Source organism: Neomonachus schauinslandi, chromosome 14 (genome assembly GCF_002201575.2).
Source record: "Neomonachus schauinslandi chromosome 14, ASM220157v2, whole genome shotgun sequence".
Lineage (NCBI taxonomy): Eukaryota > Metazoa > Chordata > Mammalia > Carnivora > Phocidae > Neomonachus > Neomonachus schauinslandi.
In genome coordinates this window covers 84683790-84698808 of record NC_058416.1, presented here as the reverse complement: position 1 = coordinate 84698808, position 15019 = coordinate 84683790, and the positions used below count along the sequence as shown (strand labels likewise).

The window sequence follows — 15019 nt, the reverse complement described above, 5'->3', positions numbered from 1 at the left end:
CCTTACACGAAGCTCTCTTTTTCTTGTAGGCTTTGGATGTTTGGGCCATGGGTGTGACGCTGTACTGCTTTGTGTTTGGCCAGGTAACGGGGTGGGGTGTCCTGTCTGCTGGGTGTTGCTGGGCAGCCCCCCTGGGTTAATAGTTAACCCTTGCAGGGAGACAGTACTTTATCCATTGAGTTTACCATTTTATTTCCACAGTTAGACCCGAATGTGAAAAAAAGGTGCCTTTCCAAATGTACATACCTGTACAGAATAGTTCAATCTATGGAAAGCGATCTGTTAACACAGAAGGACTGGCAGAGGTTCTAGAGGTTGTAAATAGTTGATGGATTTAGGGCAAGGACAACAAATGTGCCACCTCTCTCCCCACTCTGACACCCCAGACAGACATCACAAATCAATAGCCACTGGCACCCTTTCTTCCTGAGCCCAGTGCTGCTTTGATGTTCTTCTCAGCAGAGTGTGTCCCCAGAAGCTGTTGTTGGAGGGACAGAATTGGAATGGATGTGAAAAATCCATTTGACATTATTGATTTAGGGAATGCTGTCTGGTCTCTTCATTGTTGTTGTTTTTTTTAGGATTTTATTTATTTATTTGATAGAGAGAGTACAAGCAGGGGGAACAGCAGAGGGAGAGGGAGAAGCAGGCTCCCTGCTGAGCAAGGAGCCCAATGTGGGATTCGATCCCAGGACCCTGGGATCATGACCTGAGCAGAAGGCAGCCCCTTAACCAACTGAGCCACCCAGGCACTGCCCCCCCCCCGTTGTTCTTTTGTTGTTGTTGTTGTTGTTGTTGTTTATCAGTATTTAGGAACTTCAGTTTTTAACTCTGAAGTTCAGATTAATTATGTGAGCAATAAAAGCATGGATTTTTCCTTTTCATGAATTTGTGCTTTTATGGAGGAAAGCTTAAGAAACCAGTCATGTGGTTTATAATGTCTTCCCCACCAATATTTGATAAGAAGATTTTCAATCAGGGGCGCCTGGGTGGCTCAGTTGGTTAAGCGACTGCCTTCGGCTCAGGTCATGATCCTGGAGTCTCGGGATCGAGTCCCGCATCGGGTTCCCTGCTCAGCAGGGAGTCTGCTTCTCCCTCTGACCCTCCCCCCCCCTCATGTGCTCTCTCTTTCTCATTCTCTCTCTCAAATAAATAAATAAATAAAATCTTTTAAAAAAAAAAGAAGATTTTCAATCATATAGCAAAGTTGAAATAACTACGGGAAACACCCACACAGCCACCAGCTGTTTTCTGCCATAAACATTTCACTGTATTTGCTTTATCACAAGTCTGTCCATCTTCACCTTGTTTTACTTTCTTTTACACATTCCAGATTAAGTTGCTAACATCTCTGCACTTCCTTCCAGATGCTTCAGAATGTAGTCATTAGCTAGAGCTCACTATTTGTGGTTCTTTTTTTTTTTTTTTCTTTTTGGGGTAAAATTGACATGTAATGAAATGTACAGATCTGAAGTGTACTGGTTAATGAGTTCTATCAAATGGATATACCTGTGCAATCCAAACTCTTATCTCAAGTTACTGCTCTTTTTTTTTTTTTTTAAGATTTTATTTATTTATTAGAGAGAGAATGAGAGACAGAGAGCATGAGAGGGAGGAGGGTCAGAGGGAGAAGCAGACTCCCTGCTGAGCAGGGAGCCCGATGCGGGACTCGATCCCAGGACTCCAGGATCATGACCTGAGCCGAAGGCAGTTGCCCAACCAACTGAGCCACCCTCTTAGAGCTGATGTTCCTCTGCAGGAGCTAAACAGGACACGCATGCAAATGTAACATAATGTCAGGGATGGGCGCTCTGATGAGAAATCACATGACAGTGGGGGCTGGGGATCTGCTTTAGACAGGAGCTCAGGAAGGCCTCCCTGAGAAGGTGAGCTTTGATCAGATACCTGAGGGATGGGAGAAAATGAGCCATGCAGATGTTGGTGGGAAGAACACTCCAGACAGGGAACAGCCAGTGAAGATTGGTGCTGAGAAACCCCAGGCCAGGGCCTGGCCCAGCCTAAGCCCTCACAAATCACTACTGTTGCTGCTACATCTTAGGTATTGTTCTTAGTATTATTATTGTTCACCCACAGGTGGGTGGGGAGAGTCTTTGATTTTGTTTACGTGGGTAAATTAAAGCACAGCTGCAGAGGAAAGCCACAGTGTGGTTGGGAGGGGCTCTAGCCCTGTAGAAGGATATTCCGGGTTCTTCTGGACTTGTGGGCATGGGAGCTGCTCCCTCGCTGCAGTGGGCTCCCGGGCGTCTGTTCTTCCGTTGTAACCCACGTGGAGTGATGCCAGCACCGGGTAGCCCTTGCAGGACTGATGGGGCAGCCGCTGACGGCCACCCTGTCCCCGCCGTCTCTTCGCAGTGCCCGTTCATGGACGAGCGGATCATGTGTTTGCACAGCAAGATCAAGAGTCAGGCCCTGGAATTTCCAGATCAGTGAGTATTGCCCGTCTGTCCCAAGTCACCTTCCTCTCCAAGCCCTTGGTGGTCCTCTGTGTGTTTCTCACCCTTGATGTGTCTTCCACCCGCAAGGCCTGACATAGCTGAGGACTTGAAGGACCTGATCACCCGCATGTTGGACAAGAACCCGGAATCAAGGATCGTGGTGCCGGAAATCAAGGTACCTGGGGGCCACCGCTCTCTATGGGGTGTGCACCAGGGGCCAGGCCTTTGTCCTCTGCTTGGGATTGTTTGGCTCAACCCTGCCTCGGCCAGGCCTCACTCCCCTCCGTCCACGGCACTGTGTCCTCCTTGGCACCATTACCCTCCCATGCCCTGGGCCTCTTGCTGCTGAGGGCTGGCGGTGGTGGGGGTTGGAGAGGAGGACTTGGACTTGTGTTAACTGTGGTTGTGGCAGTGGGATCTGCTGCCAGTGGGGCAGTTAGCGCTCACTCCGATCGGCTTGGATTGGTGGCATCCACCCTGCCGGGACCAGACCAGAATGGGGTCTCTGTGTGCTCCATACCCTGGCTGCCCAAGTCCTGGATCCTTTCCTCGACCCTGCCCATCCCTTGGAGAAATCTCAGCGGGGGTGGGAGGAAATTAGTGAGCAGGTTGATACCCTCTCCCCGGCCTGCTGAATTCCATCCTTTTGCAGAAAGCACTGTTAGGAGAGATCCCTGTGCACCCCCTACACCCTGACCTGTGCCACACGCACACATCTGACTCTTTAAGAAATCTAGAGGTTTGCTTCAGGAACTCCTAGGCATCTAGCTAACTAGCATTTGAGAAGAGGGAGGCCAAGTGGTTACAGATAAGGACTTGGACCCCAGGGGTGGAAGCGGGGTGGGGCAGATCCCTGCCTGGGTCCTCTCCTGACTGTGTCCTTCTAACTGGTCTCACTGTGCCTCCCCTTCCCCTTCTGTGAAAAGGGCAGGGTCTGCTTTCTCTGAGCAGAGCCTTCCGGGGGGCATCAGGGAAAGTTGCTGAGGGGTGATGGGTGCTTCTTGGGCAACCATACAAGGCAGATGCCAAATTCTGGTCACTTCTGCCAAGACCTGGGCCAGGTGGCAAATGCGGTCCGGTGCACATCCTGGCCTGGTGGCTCCCTCCCATTGTCTGTCCCTCCGTCTTTTCCACGTTTCCTTGCATCTCGCTCACCCCCCACCCTCTGCCTGGCTTGCCAGCTCTCTTGCATGCCTGATCTCAGGCCACCACCTCTGCCCTCCCGCATTCCCTCCCTGGCTCCGCTCGCTGGCAGGGCCTCGGTGTCACTCTCCGGCCTCTGGGAGCCAGTCGCCTGCCCCTCACCCCTCCTATCATTCGTTGAAGCTGCACCCCTGGGTCACGAGGCATGGGGCGGAGCCGTTGCCATCGGAGGACGAGAACTGCACGCTGGTCGAGGTGACCGAAGAGGAGGTCGAGAATTCGGTCAAACACATTCCCAGCCTGGCAACCGTGGTAAGGCGGGCCGAACCACTGACCGAGAATAGGGACAGCCTGAGGCGGGCCGGCGAGGACGGGCCGGGACACAGGCGGGCAGCTAAGAAGCAGACATTGGGCCTGAGAGTCAGGGGATGGCCGGGTCTGTCTCTGACTCACAGCCACCAGGCTCTGGGCCATGGTCACATATCAGGCCAGGAGGCCCCTGCATCTTGTAGCTTTAGTTCTGTCTATAGCCAGATTCTGTGTGACTGTAGGGAGGGGTAGCTCCTCTCTAAAGATCCTACTGCTTTTTCTGGAATTCCTGCTTTCAGAGCATGGCAGGGGGAGGAGAAGGACCAGGACAGGTGCCAGGGGTGGGAGCTGGAGCCGAGGTCTCTAAGATGGAATTCCCTCCTGGCTGGATCTTCGGTCTCCAGAGTGGATGGCTTAGTTTGTCTCACATCTGCCGTGTGGGCAGCTCCCAGGGCTAGGGGCAAGGTCTCCCAATTCCGGTGCTTTTATGGCCTTATGTTTGGGTCCTGACCCAGGAAAAAGGACCCAGAATGTGGAGTCCTCAGGCTTAACCTTGGAGACTCTGGGAATCACTCACTTGCCAGTCCCTGCCCAGGAGGGCATCTGGCTCCAGGAGGGAGACTAGGATTCTCGAGGGCCTGGGGTTCAGGCAGCAGTCCCGGGGGCAGAATCCAGCTGGCCACCCCACTAAGGCCACCGTGAAAGCCCTGGGGTGTGTTTGGTGAGGACTGGCTCCAGCAGGCAGGCAGGGCCCTGGGCTCTGGAAGGAACTGGTGAGACTTTCCACAAAGACACAGTGTCTGGCCTCAAGTGACTGCCCCTTTAGGAGCCCAGATGCTGGCTCCTTCTCTCCCAGCTTTGCACTTCTCCCTCCTGCTTCCCTACACACTTTCTCCTTCTTCCAGAATCTGAGCCCTTGCGCCGGGGCATCCATTGACATCCTCCTCCTCCCTCACCTAGGGCCTCTGCATGACCTTCACTGTTAAAACTCACCCACACTCACTCACTCTTTCCCATCCACCCCTTGCACGCATGTCCTGCGCCACAGTGTGGGGGGCAGCTGGTGTCTGACCCAGGTGCCCACCGCAGGTTATTCTGTTCCAGGCTCAGGATGTTCTTAGGAGAAGGTCTCTGATCCTAGCGATCTGGGAGCAGGGGTTACAGTGATGAGTAAAACCAACATGGTGAGCCTGCCATCTTGGAGAGGTGGATGCTGGGCAAACAACCAACAAAACAGAGGGGCTGCAAGGTGTACCCCTAAGGGGGGCCGTGGAGCCCTAAGAGGGGGATGTGGCCAAGGTGATGGGTTGGAGAAGGCCTCCGGGAAGAAGTGGATATATACTGAGTGGATGGCGGAGTATTTACTGGGCCAAGGTGGTATTGGGCAGAGGGTGTTTCTGGCAGAGGGAAGAGCAAACGTGGTGATCCTCTGGTGGGAGGAAGCTGGGCCCACAAGAAGCTTCAAGAAAGCCAGGGCCACTGAGGCAGGGCAAGGAAGGTGACATGAGTCTGGGCAGGAGGAGGGGCCAGACCACCCAAGACCTGAGGCCACAGCAGAGATTTAATTCTTGGTCCCAAGAAGTGTGGGCAGCACCTGCAGGGTTTGAATCAGGGGAGTAGCACCATCAGAGTTGGCCTTGGAAAGACCCCATGTGGAAAATGGAATGTGGGCACTGGGGAGGAAGTGGGGGCTACTGCAGCCATCCAAGGGCAGGGGCTGGAGTGGGGAGGTCCAGGTCCACATACCCATTGTGTGCCAGGCACAGGGTTTCAGAGATGAGCAGGGTATAGCACGAGCCCTCGTGGGGCTCCTGGCCTCATAAGAAAGATGGAGCAGAAAAAAATCACCCTCCTGTCCATTACACGGTGACAGGCCCGCACAGAGGAACAAGAATGGAGGCTTCACAGAGGAGGAGCCTCTTTTGCTGGGTCCTGAGGGCTAGGAAAGTTGACAAGGCCACAGGGAGGGACAGGGCAGGGATGGGGGGTGGGGGGTGGGGTAGGAAGGGACACCTGCAGAGACACAGTGGAGGAAAGGGCTGGTGTGTTCCAGGAACCACAGAACACCAGCCTTGGCCAGGGAGGGACGGTGAGAGCCTTCCCAGGGGATCTAAGTCAGTGCTTTTCTTCTTTTCTTTTTTAATGACATAAAATTCGTGTATCATAAAACTAACCATTTTAAAGTGAACAATACAGTGGCATTTATTACATTTATAATATTGTGGAACCGTCACCTCTGTGGTTCTGAAACATTTTCATCCCCTCCCCCCCCAAGAAACCCTGTACCCGTTAACAGTCACTCTGTTCTTCCCTCCCCCTAGCCCCTGGCGACCCCTGGTGGGTTTTCTGTCTCTGGATTTGCCTCTCCTAGGCATTTCGTATCAATGGAATCGTACAGTATGTGGTCTTCTGTGTCTGACTTTTACTCAGCATGGTGTTTTTGAGGTGCATCCATGTTGTAGCATGCCATTCCCTCATGGCTGAGTAATATGCCAGTGTACGGATAGGCCACATTTTGTTTATCCGTTTTTCAGATGCTGGATGTTTCCACCTTTTGGAACATCAGTGGTTTTGTTTTTTGTTTTTCTGTTTTTTTTAAAGATCTTATTTATTTGAGAGAGAGAGAGAGCACAAGCAGGGGGGGAGGGGGCAGAGGGAGAGGGAGAAGCTGACTCTTCGCTGGGCTTGATCCCAGGACCCCGAGATCATGACCTGAGCCAAAGGTAACACTTAACCGACTGAGCCACCCAGGCGCTGCCATCGTGTTTTTTTAAAATACTTAGATTCTTAGCACACACACAAAACAATTCAGAAGCTCACTCTACACATAAAACAGCTTGAAGAGGCACCATGCTCTGCTTGAGGGGGTGGGGGCCGGTGCCTTTCAGACTGAGGTCTTTTCCTTGAAAATTCCTTCAGAGGATACAGCAGCCAAAAGCGTCACCAAAAATAACTCATTCACTCCCTTGCTCCAGAATCGTCCTTGGCCCTCTGGCCAGCAGCAGGATAAGTTCCAAAGTCCTATGGGTGAAAGATGTTAAGTCAGGGAGTGAGGGAATCAGATCTGGGCTTTGGAGAGGATAGGTCAGATCGGTAGGGTTGAGGTGGAAGCCTGGGAGTCAGAGGAGGGAAGCTGAGCAGGGGCCGTGGGATGGGATGAGGGAATAGTACCTTTTCCCAAGGGATCCACTCGTCAGGCAGGTGTCTGCCAACCAAGCTGGGGACCCCGTCTGTGTTAGAGTGGGAGAGGGGGCCCACGAGCAAGTTCCCACGACTGGCAGTGGACCGGCCTGCCCCCAGCGCCTCTCAGACTTGGATGGACCTTTAGGACCTCTCAGTCCCCTCTCCCTCACACCACAGCAGCCTGTGGGCTGGCTAGCCTCAGTGTCCTGGGATGTTTCCTCAGCTCCTTATACCCATTCGGGTGTTGCCCATCCTCTGCTAAAATGCAGCCCTCTGAGAAATTGGTACCCTCGTGTGGTGTAACCACTGTAGCAAACAGTCTGGCGGTTCCTCAGAATGGTCAGCGTCACCACGTGATCCAAGGATTCCACTCCGGGGTACAGACCCAAGAGAAATGAGAACACTTTGTGGGGAAAACAGGTCCACACACAAAAACATGTGCACAGATGTTCATAGCAGCATTATTCACAACAGCCAAAAAGTTGGAAACAGCCCACATGTCCACCAGTGGAGGTGTATCCATACAAAGGAATATTATTTGGCCACGAAGAGGAAGGGAGTGCTGATACCTGTTGCAACCGTAGGAGCCTTGAGAACCTGGTCCTCAGTGCAGGAAGCGACACGGAAGGCCGCATACCGTGTGATTCCGTTTATATGAAATGTCCAGAATAGACGAATCCGTAGAACAGAACAGAGATCAGTGGTTGCCAGGGCCTGGGGGGAGGGGCAATGGGGTGTGAGTACTGGGTTTCTTTTTGGGGTGATGGAAATGTTGTGAAGTTAGATAGTGGTGATGTGAATATACTAGAAACCACTGAACTGTACACTTTAAAATGGTGAATGTTCGACTGTGGGACTTATATTTCAACGAAAAAAGAAGTGCAGCCCCTGAATTTGGCCCAGAAAAGAATAATTGCTTCCTTGTTGGGGTGGCCAGATAGTTTTCACCGAAAATAAAGGCCCAGTTTTGAAGATGAGACAGGTTGATGGGCCAAGAGGGCAGGGGTAGCCATGGCTTGGGTGAGATGAGTGGTGCCAAGTTACTGGAGGGACAGTGCTGGCCAGCTCTCGTGGAGCACGGGGTCCCCCCCTGGGGCTCAGGTAGACCAAGATTAAGAAAGGAGGATGTCAGACAAGGGGTGTGGACCTTATCATCTTGGCAGTCAGGGAGACATGAATGGTTTCTGACACGGGACTAGTCACAAAAGCTTTGGCTTTTGTGTCCTCGGTGGGAGGGATGCTGCCCAGGATCTCCCAAAGGCCTGTCGCCAGCCACGAGCGGTGGAAGCGGCCGGGGGCTGGGGGAGAGAGGAAGAGGGAGATGGCCCTTGCAGAGTGGCGCAGGGGAGGACGTTGCCTGGAGTCGCCCCCAGGAGGCTCAGCTTCCTCTTCTGTCCTTCAGATCCTGGTGAAGACCATGATACGGAAACGCTCCTTTGGGAACCCGTTTGAGGGCAGCCGGCGGGAGATGCGCTCCCTGTCAGCGCCGGGAAACCTGCTCACGTGAGTGTCCACCCGCCCTCCTCTGGGGTGGGGAGCTAGAGGCTGAACACAGGGCAGCCCTGCCCAGCGCACCCTGCCTGGGCCCATCCCTGGAGCGGAAGGAAGCGCCTGGAATGACTCAGACCAGGTCTCCTAGGCTCATGAGGGTGGACTGAGCCCGGCTCTCCGCCCCGCGCCGGGCTCAGTCCACCTCCTCTTGTGGACAGCTAACCCATGCTGCAGTTTTACCTTTCTCAGGGAGACTTGCACTTTACCTGGGGGACCGCTTGACAATCAGAAAGCATTTTTGTGGCCCGGAAGCATGCATGCTTGATGGTGGGATTGTGGGCCCTGTGATGGAGGAGCAAGGCCTGCCTCACCCACGTGACCCTGTGTGTCAACCGCAGAGGCGCCGTGCTCAAAATCCCCCTGGCAGCAGCTCTGTGAAGCTGGTGTTGGGGGTCTGAGTGTCTCTGGGGTGGGGGACAGGCATCTCAGAGATCCCCAGTGTCCCTTCTTACTTCCCTTTTCCCTCCCCTCTGGCCATTCCAGCAAAAAACCAACCAGGGAGTGTGAGCCCCTGTCTGAGCCCAAGGTAATGCCTGCCTGCCTGCGCTGTAGCCTCTGCCGGAGCCTGGGGGCGGGGGCAGCTGCAGAGCACGGGGCATCCCCACCCGGGCGGAGGGTCCTTCCACCTCGGGCCGCTGTGCCTAGGCTCGCCGCGGGCCTCTGGACCTAGGATAAAAACCAGGGCCAGCCAGGGGCTTGGACCCGACGGCGGGTCGTGCATGTGGGCTGGGGCTGCGGGTGCATGGCGCTCCACCCGGAATGCCTGCGAATTCACCCAGGTCTCATGACCCAGTCTGGTACCCACATATGCTCAGGGCACGGCAATGGCATTGAAGCTGTGTCACAACAGGGTCCCGTGGCTGCCCCTGCCCTGGGTCCATGTGGTCAGAGCATAGATGAGGCATGCAGTGTTCTGGGGCTCTCCGGCATCCACCCCTTCTTCTCTGATGAGTGAAGACCTAGAAAATAAGTTCCCATCCAGCCTGCTGCAAATTAGTGTAAGAGTCCTCTGTCCCCACGGTGGATCTGAACCTTTTCCCTTTGGCCATCCCTCTTCTCAGCACATAGCCTTGTCAGCATTGCCAGCAGCTCCCAGGACAGATGGGAATTTTTGTCCCTGTGGACTAAGATGATTAACACTTAGCACCCCTGCTGCCTCTCCTCCAGCTAGTGCCTATGGCAAGATAGAGGTTCTAGGATTCCTTCCTTTGAGCTCAACTCACTACCTCATCCTCAGCTGGGAGCTCCAGGCAGTCATTTCTATGTATTTTTTCTTAATTTTTTTTAACATTTAAAATTTTATCGTTGGAAAGCCATTTCTATGTTTTCAGAGCAGCTTTATTGAAATATAATTCACACATTATATGTTTCACCCATTTGGAGGGTATGATTCAGTGGTTTTTAATATATTCACAGACTTGTACAACTAAGACCACAATCAATTTTAGAACATTTTTATTAGCCCCAGAAGAAACCCTGTACCCTCCGCTGTCACCACCAACTCCCCTTTCCCAGCCGCCACTAATCTCCTCTCGGTGTCTACGGAGTTGCCCTGTTCTAGACACCCCCTGTCAACGGAGCCGTACAACGTGTGAGCTTTTGCGTCTGGCTTCTCTCACTCAGCATCATGTTCCAAGGTTCATCCACGATGTAGCAGGCGTCAGCGCTTCTTCCTGTTTCTGGCCAGACCGTATGTCATTGTACGGGTAGACCACATTTTATTCCTCATTCATTCGGTGATGGACATTGTCTCCACTTGGGCTGTCACGAATGCCTGCCGCTGCGAACATCCACATACGAGCAAGCGGCCATTTCTGTGCGTTGGGAGCTGACTCACGAGATGAAGTTTACTGGCCCCCGCAGCGCAGGAGTCAGGGGCCTGTAGTCAGCTAGCGGACAGTTTAGGATCAGGGAAAGCGGCAGTTAGCCATCGGCCAGTTGTCGGCAGCCCGAGAAGGCTGCCTCATCCCTGCCAGGTGGTTCCCCAGTTCTCTGCCGCCTGCTCTTTGAGCCTCCCAGGGTGACAGTGAGTGGAAGCCTAATGGGCTGCCCTTTTTCTTCTCAAATCTCAAGTTTTAGGGTTTGCCCCCTGTCTGTGTGCAAGTCTGTCATCTGTTTCTTATTTTCAGTGAGCTCAAAATCGCAAGATACCCAGAGATTGGCCCAAAGGGCTTTACTGCCCCTTTAATTCCCTCACTAGTAGTCCCAGCAAAACCTGGGGATTACCTGCTCTTGCCCTCAGGCTGCTGGTGGGATGCTCTGATTGTCCCAATGACCCAGCAGTCTGGAGTTCCGAGGGCTTATTCAGTTGTCGGAGGCCTCCGGCGCAGGGCTTGCCCCCCCCCCCCCCCCCAGTCTGCAACCACACCCAGCTGGTACAGGCAGGCGCCTCCAGGGCAGAAATTGAGGCCCGGATTTGACATCTAGTTAGAGCTCTCCTCCCTGGGAGTTTTGACCCCCTCTGCTTTGGCAGAAACAAAAACCAATGAGCCTGCTCTTGAAACAGAGAGGGTCACAGATATCTGGCTTTCTCTTCCTTGTGCCGGGACAGAGTTTTGCTTCTGGCCAGGGGCACACAGCAGACATTAGTCTGGTGTGGCAAGCCCAGCGGCTTCCCTTAGAAGGGGCCATTATTGTTGGCTGGTGGCAAGCGATTTGGGCTTCTCCTCAGGGATTTTCCTTCCTAGCTCCTTAGTTCAACCTGTGTCTGTCCCCCCCCCCCCCCCCAGGCAGGTCCAGCTGGGGGCACTTCAGGATACGACCTCTCAGGGACACGAGGACACCTTTCCTCCCACCTCCTTGGTCTCTCCTGCTCTGATCACTCACATTGCCAAGAGGAGGGCCCTTCTCTCATCCAAGGTGTCCCACGGGCCTGTGTGCTGGGGACAGTCCTCTTGACCACCGTTTCCAAAAGGCCGGCTCTGTGCCAGGCCAAACCCAGGTGGTCCTGCTTGCTGCCCCCAGGAAGCTCACCTTCAGGTGACTGAAGAATCTGCAACCTTAGCCTGAAGAAGGAAGCTTGGGGACGGGGGACACATCAAGATGCCTAAAAACCTCTGTGAACAGGCCCCATCGCTGGCTGCACACTACTCACAGGGGATGAGTTTAGGTGTTACACAGATAGGTTCGCATCTATTTTTATAGTTCCTTTCTATTTTTGGCAAATGATGCTGCTTTTCCATTTACTGAGGGGGATACAAAGTCTCCTTTGAAACTTCATATAGGCAAGAAAAGGGGAGAGACTATAAAGGGAAAAGCGAAGTCAGTGACGTTCCAGGTGGTGCGGGAACGCGGGAGACGCCGGCTCAGGCCGTGGCAGCCTTGCCTTAACGTGGGTTTTCTGTTCGGTGAGCAGGAAGCAAGGCAGCGAAGACAGCCTCCGGGGCCCCGACCCGCCCCCCGTGGGGGAGGAGGAAGTGCTCTTGTGAAAGGCGGTCCCCGCGCCGAGAGTTGGGGGGCCCCGGCCCCCGGCCCCCGCGCTCGCATGCATCCTCTGCGGCCCGACGAGGTGATGGAGTAGCTGCCCGGACGCGTGACCTCGCATGCAGGCTGCACCCTGCGTTTCCATAGCAGCATGTCCTACGGAAACCCAGCACGTGTGTAGAGCCTTGACCGTCATCTCTGGTGTTTTTGTTTTGTTTTGTTTTTCTTCCTTTGTTGTTTTCAAGGGGACAAAAAAAAAAAGACTTGACTCCATGACATCGACCTTGGCCGCTGGCTGGCTGAACGGGCGGGTGTGAGGAGTTGCAGACCCAAAGCCACATGCATTTTGGGACAATTGCTTTTTAAAACGTTTTTATGCCAAAAATCCTTCATTGTGAACTCAGAACCATGTCAGATATACCAGGTGAATGTGTGTGGGGTTTGTAAATCATGCAAAACCGGCAGAAAACTCTGGCGGTGTGGGCTGAGACCACAGAGTTAGTTGCTGCGTTTGAAAGGGAGAGGAAGAGGGGGTGTCACTCCTCCTGCAAACCCCGAAGGCCCCAAACTCCAGGCCCGTGGCACCTTCCAGGACTGTGGACTCACGGGGTCTGGGCAGGGCTAGCCCTCAGTTAGCTGCAGGGAGCTTCGATGCACCTTATTTGTAAGAAGGACTTCACATTTTTTTATGGGTAGAGTTGTAGTCAGGAAAAGGGAAAGGGCTTGAAGCTTAATTGCTTCGCAAAGGGGATTTTCCCCCCCTCGAAGGGCGTTCCGTGGTTGTTGTGGGGTGGGGGGTGGTGGGGGAGGTTTCACCTAAAGGACTGATAGCCACTCACAGCGGGTTTCTGAAATATTGACGGAGCTCTGGTCAATCTCTTGTTAAATGACAAAAACTTCAGGGTGAAATCCTACACTTCCATGTACATTACATGGCTTACGAGTAAATAAAATATTTTCGATTCTCTAACTAGACTGAACTCTAGAGTAGTTCAGAGATCATTTAGAGCTTCCAGGATACTTTCCACGGCTTCAGGCATGTGATCAGAGTTAGAGCCAATGAAATCTGTGCCTGTATATTAGCAGCTTGGTCTGTTTGTAACCTGTGTGTTCTAGAGACTGCCGAGGTTTTATTTTCTCAAATACTAGCTGATTGTTGCAGTCAGTGAAGCACTTAGTTTCTGGAGGGCCAGTGAGGAAATACTCGGCTTCAGCGGAAACACAAATGATCATCCTTACCGGCAAAGCTCTGTTAGGATCTACACGAGAACTTTGGGGCGCCCTTTTAGAGAGGATTGTTGAAACCCAGAGTGGTCCTCAGGGTCCAAGAGAGCCAGGGCTTGGCACAGGGAGTTCTGCGTTGTAAGCCAACAGTCCCAGACAGAAAAGGTTTATCTTTTTGGGTTTCCGCTCGTACTGGGGATTCTCACTGCAGTTCAAGTGTGACTTCTTTCTCAGAGCCACACATGGAGGAGGGTGAAGTTCACGGGGGAGGAAAACAGGAAGGCCTTTGCTCGGGGAGATTCCCAGTGTTTTGTGGACTCTGGTTGGGGGAAATAGTGTCGAACTGGGCTGAGAGGACATGCTCTCCTGTAGTTTCTGTCTGATCATCGCTGGTAGGAGGACTTTTTGCAGAGAGATGGGAGCAAGACCTCGTGCCCCCGCTACCCAGCGCATCCACAGAGCCTGGTGTTCTTGGCTTCCACAGACCTTCGTAAGCTCTTGACTGTCATTTAGCCAGACTTTTCTTGCTGTCTTACAAGCAGTACAGAATTAAGGAATGCTGGTTTCCAAGAGCAAAGGACAACCGTCAGATGAAGGGTTGTCTGGCCTGCTTGCTTTCTTTTTGTAACCTGGTACTTCCTCTGGCGTTCCTGCGCTTGTTTGTACTTATAGGCACCACCCCTTCTGGGAGCAGATGGGGTCTGGTTAGTTTGCAATAAGCACCTTGCAGTAGTTCAAGTGAACCTGTCCTTAGTCCCGGCCTGTCTGTGTGACTGTGGCCTGGCCGAGCGGCTCGCCCGTGGCGGGCAGGTAGCACGCTCTCTGCAGAACTCCTGTTTACACAGCTGCATCGGGCAAGACCGTTTCTTCCGCCACAGAACTCCCCACGTAAGATTTCATACGCAGAGTGCCGGCTGTTTAGGCAGGTGGGTTCATAACTTTTTTTTCCCAAAGAAACACCAAAGAAAGCTGTGCGAAGGAACTGCTCCCCTCAAAAAGTATAAGCAGAGGACCTTACTGTCAAGCGGTAGGGTTACCGTTCTCTTGGAGCACAAACACTGGTTTTTCGGAAGCTGGCTCTGTCAGGAAAGGGGAGAAGCCATCATGGGCAGCTTCTCCAGGTGAGCAAAAAGGGTGCCCTATCAGTTTCTACCATTGCTGGCTCATCGGTGGGACCAATTTGGTGTAAGCAACCTGGGGCCTGCACAAGTTCTTGCCCCATCTTCCTCTGCCCTGCTCCACTTTCCCCGTCTCTTCCACAGGCTTACCGGAGGCTCCCAGAAAGCCTTAGCTAGCCCCTTGTTGGCTCTGGGGGCTGGAGAGGCCGTCTCCCCAGGGATTTGGCCTTTCCCGTGAGTTAGGGCTCCCATCCTTAAAGCCTTTCTGGAACGAAGAGGCGAATACCTGAGCATTTAGATGCATGGGCTCAACCTATTGCTCTCACTCATCTTCCAGAGGGGAGCTTTGCATTGTTGGGGGGAAAGAACCATGACCTCCACTTGCTTCCAAGGTGCTAGAGAAGGTTTCAAGGTCGTCGGTTCCCATCCTCTTTGCAGCTTTATGGGCCGAGTTTCGTGGGACTGCTGACTTTTTTATTCTGTGTCTGATTTAATGCCCGATGCTTCTGTTTTATTCCTGATCCTTTCTACTATGCATTTTCCTTTTATCAGGTGTACAAAGTTAAATACTGTGTATTTATCACTTAAAAGTACATGAATTTAAGAGAAAAA

The 15019-nt window shown here is 53.0% G+C and overlaps 1 protein-coding gene across 1 annotated transcript in view; it reads left to right on the top strand.

Annotated features, from left to right (window-relative positions):
- Nucleotides 1-12261, top strand: part of CAMKK2 (calcium/calmodulin dependent protein kinase kinase 2) — a 44535-nt gene extending 32274 nt beyond the window's left edge. The window contains exons 11-17 of the mRNA XM_021698508.2: nt 30-83; nt 2374-2447; nt 2544-2631; nt 3783-3911; nt 8494-8594; nt 9126-9168; nt 11998-12261. Coding sequence (XP_021554183.1) covers nt 30-83; nt 2374-2447; nt 2544-2631; nt 3783-3911; nt 8494-8594; nt 9126-9168; nt 11998-12162 — 654 coding nt within the window. The 3' untranslated portion in view covers nt 12163-12261. The remainder of the gene's footprint in view (nt 1-29; nt 84-2373; nt 2448-2543; nt 2632-3782; nt 3912-8493; nt 8595-9125; nt 9169-11997) is intronic.
- Nucleotides 12262-15019: the final 2758 nt, after the last annotated feature.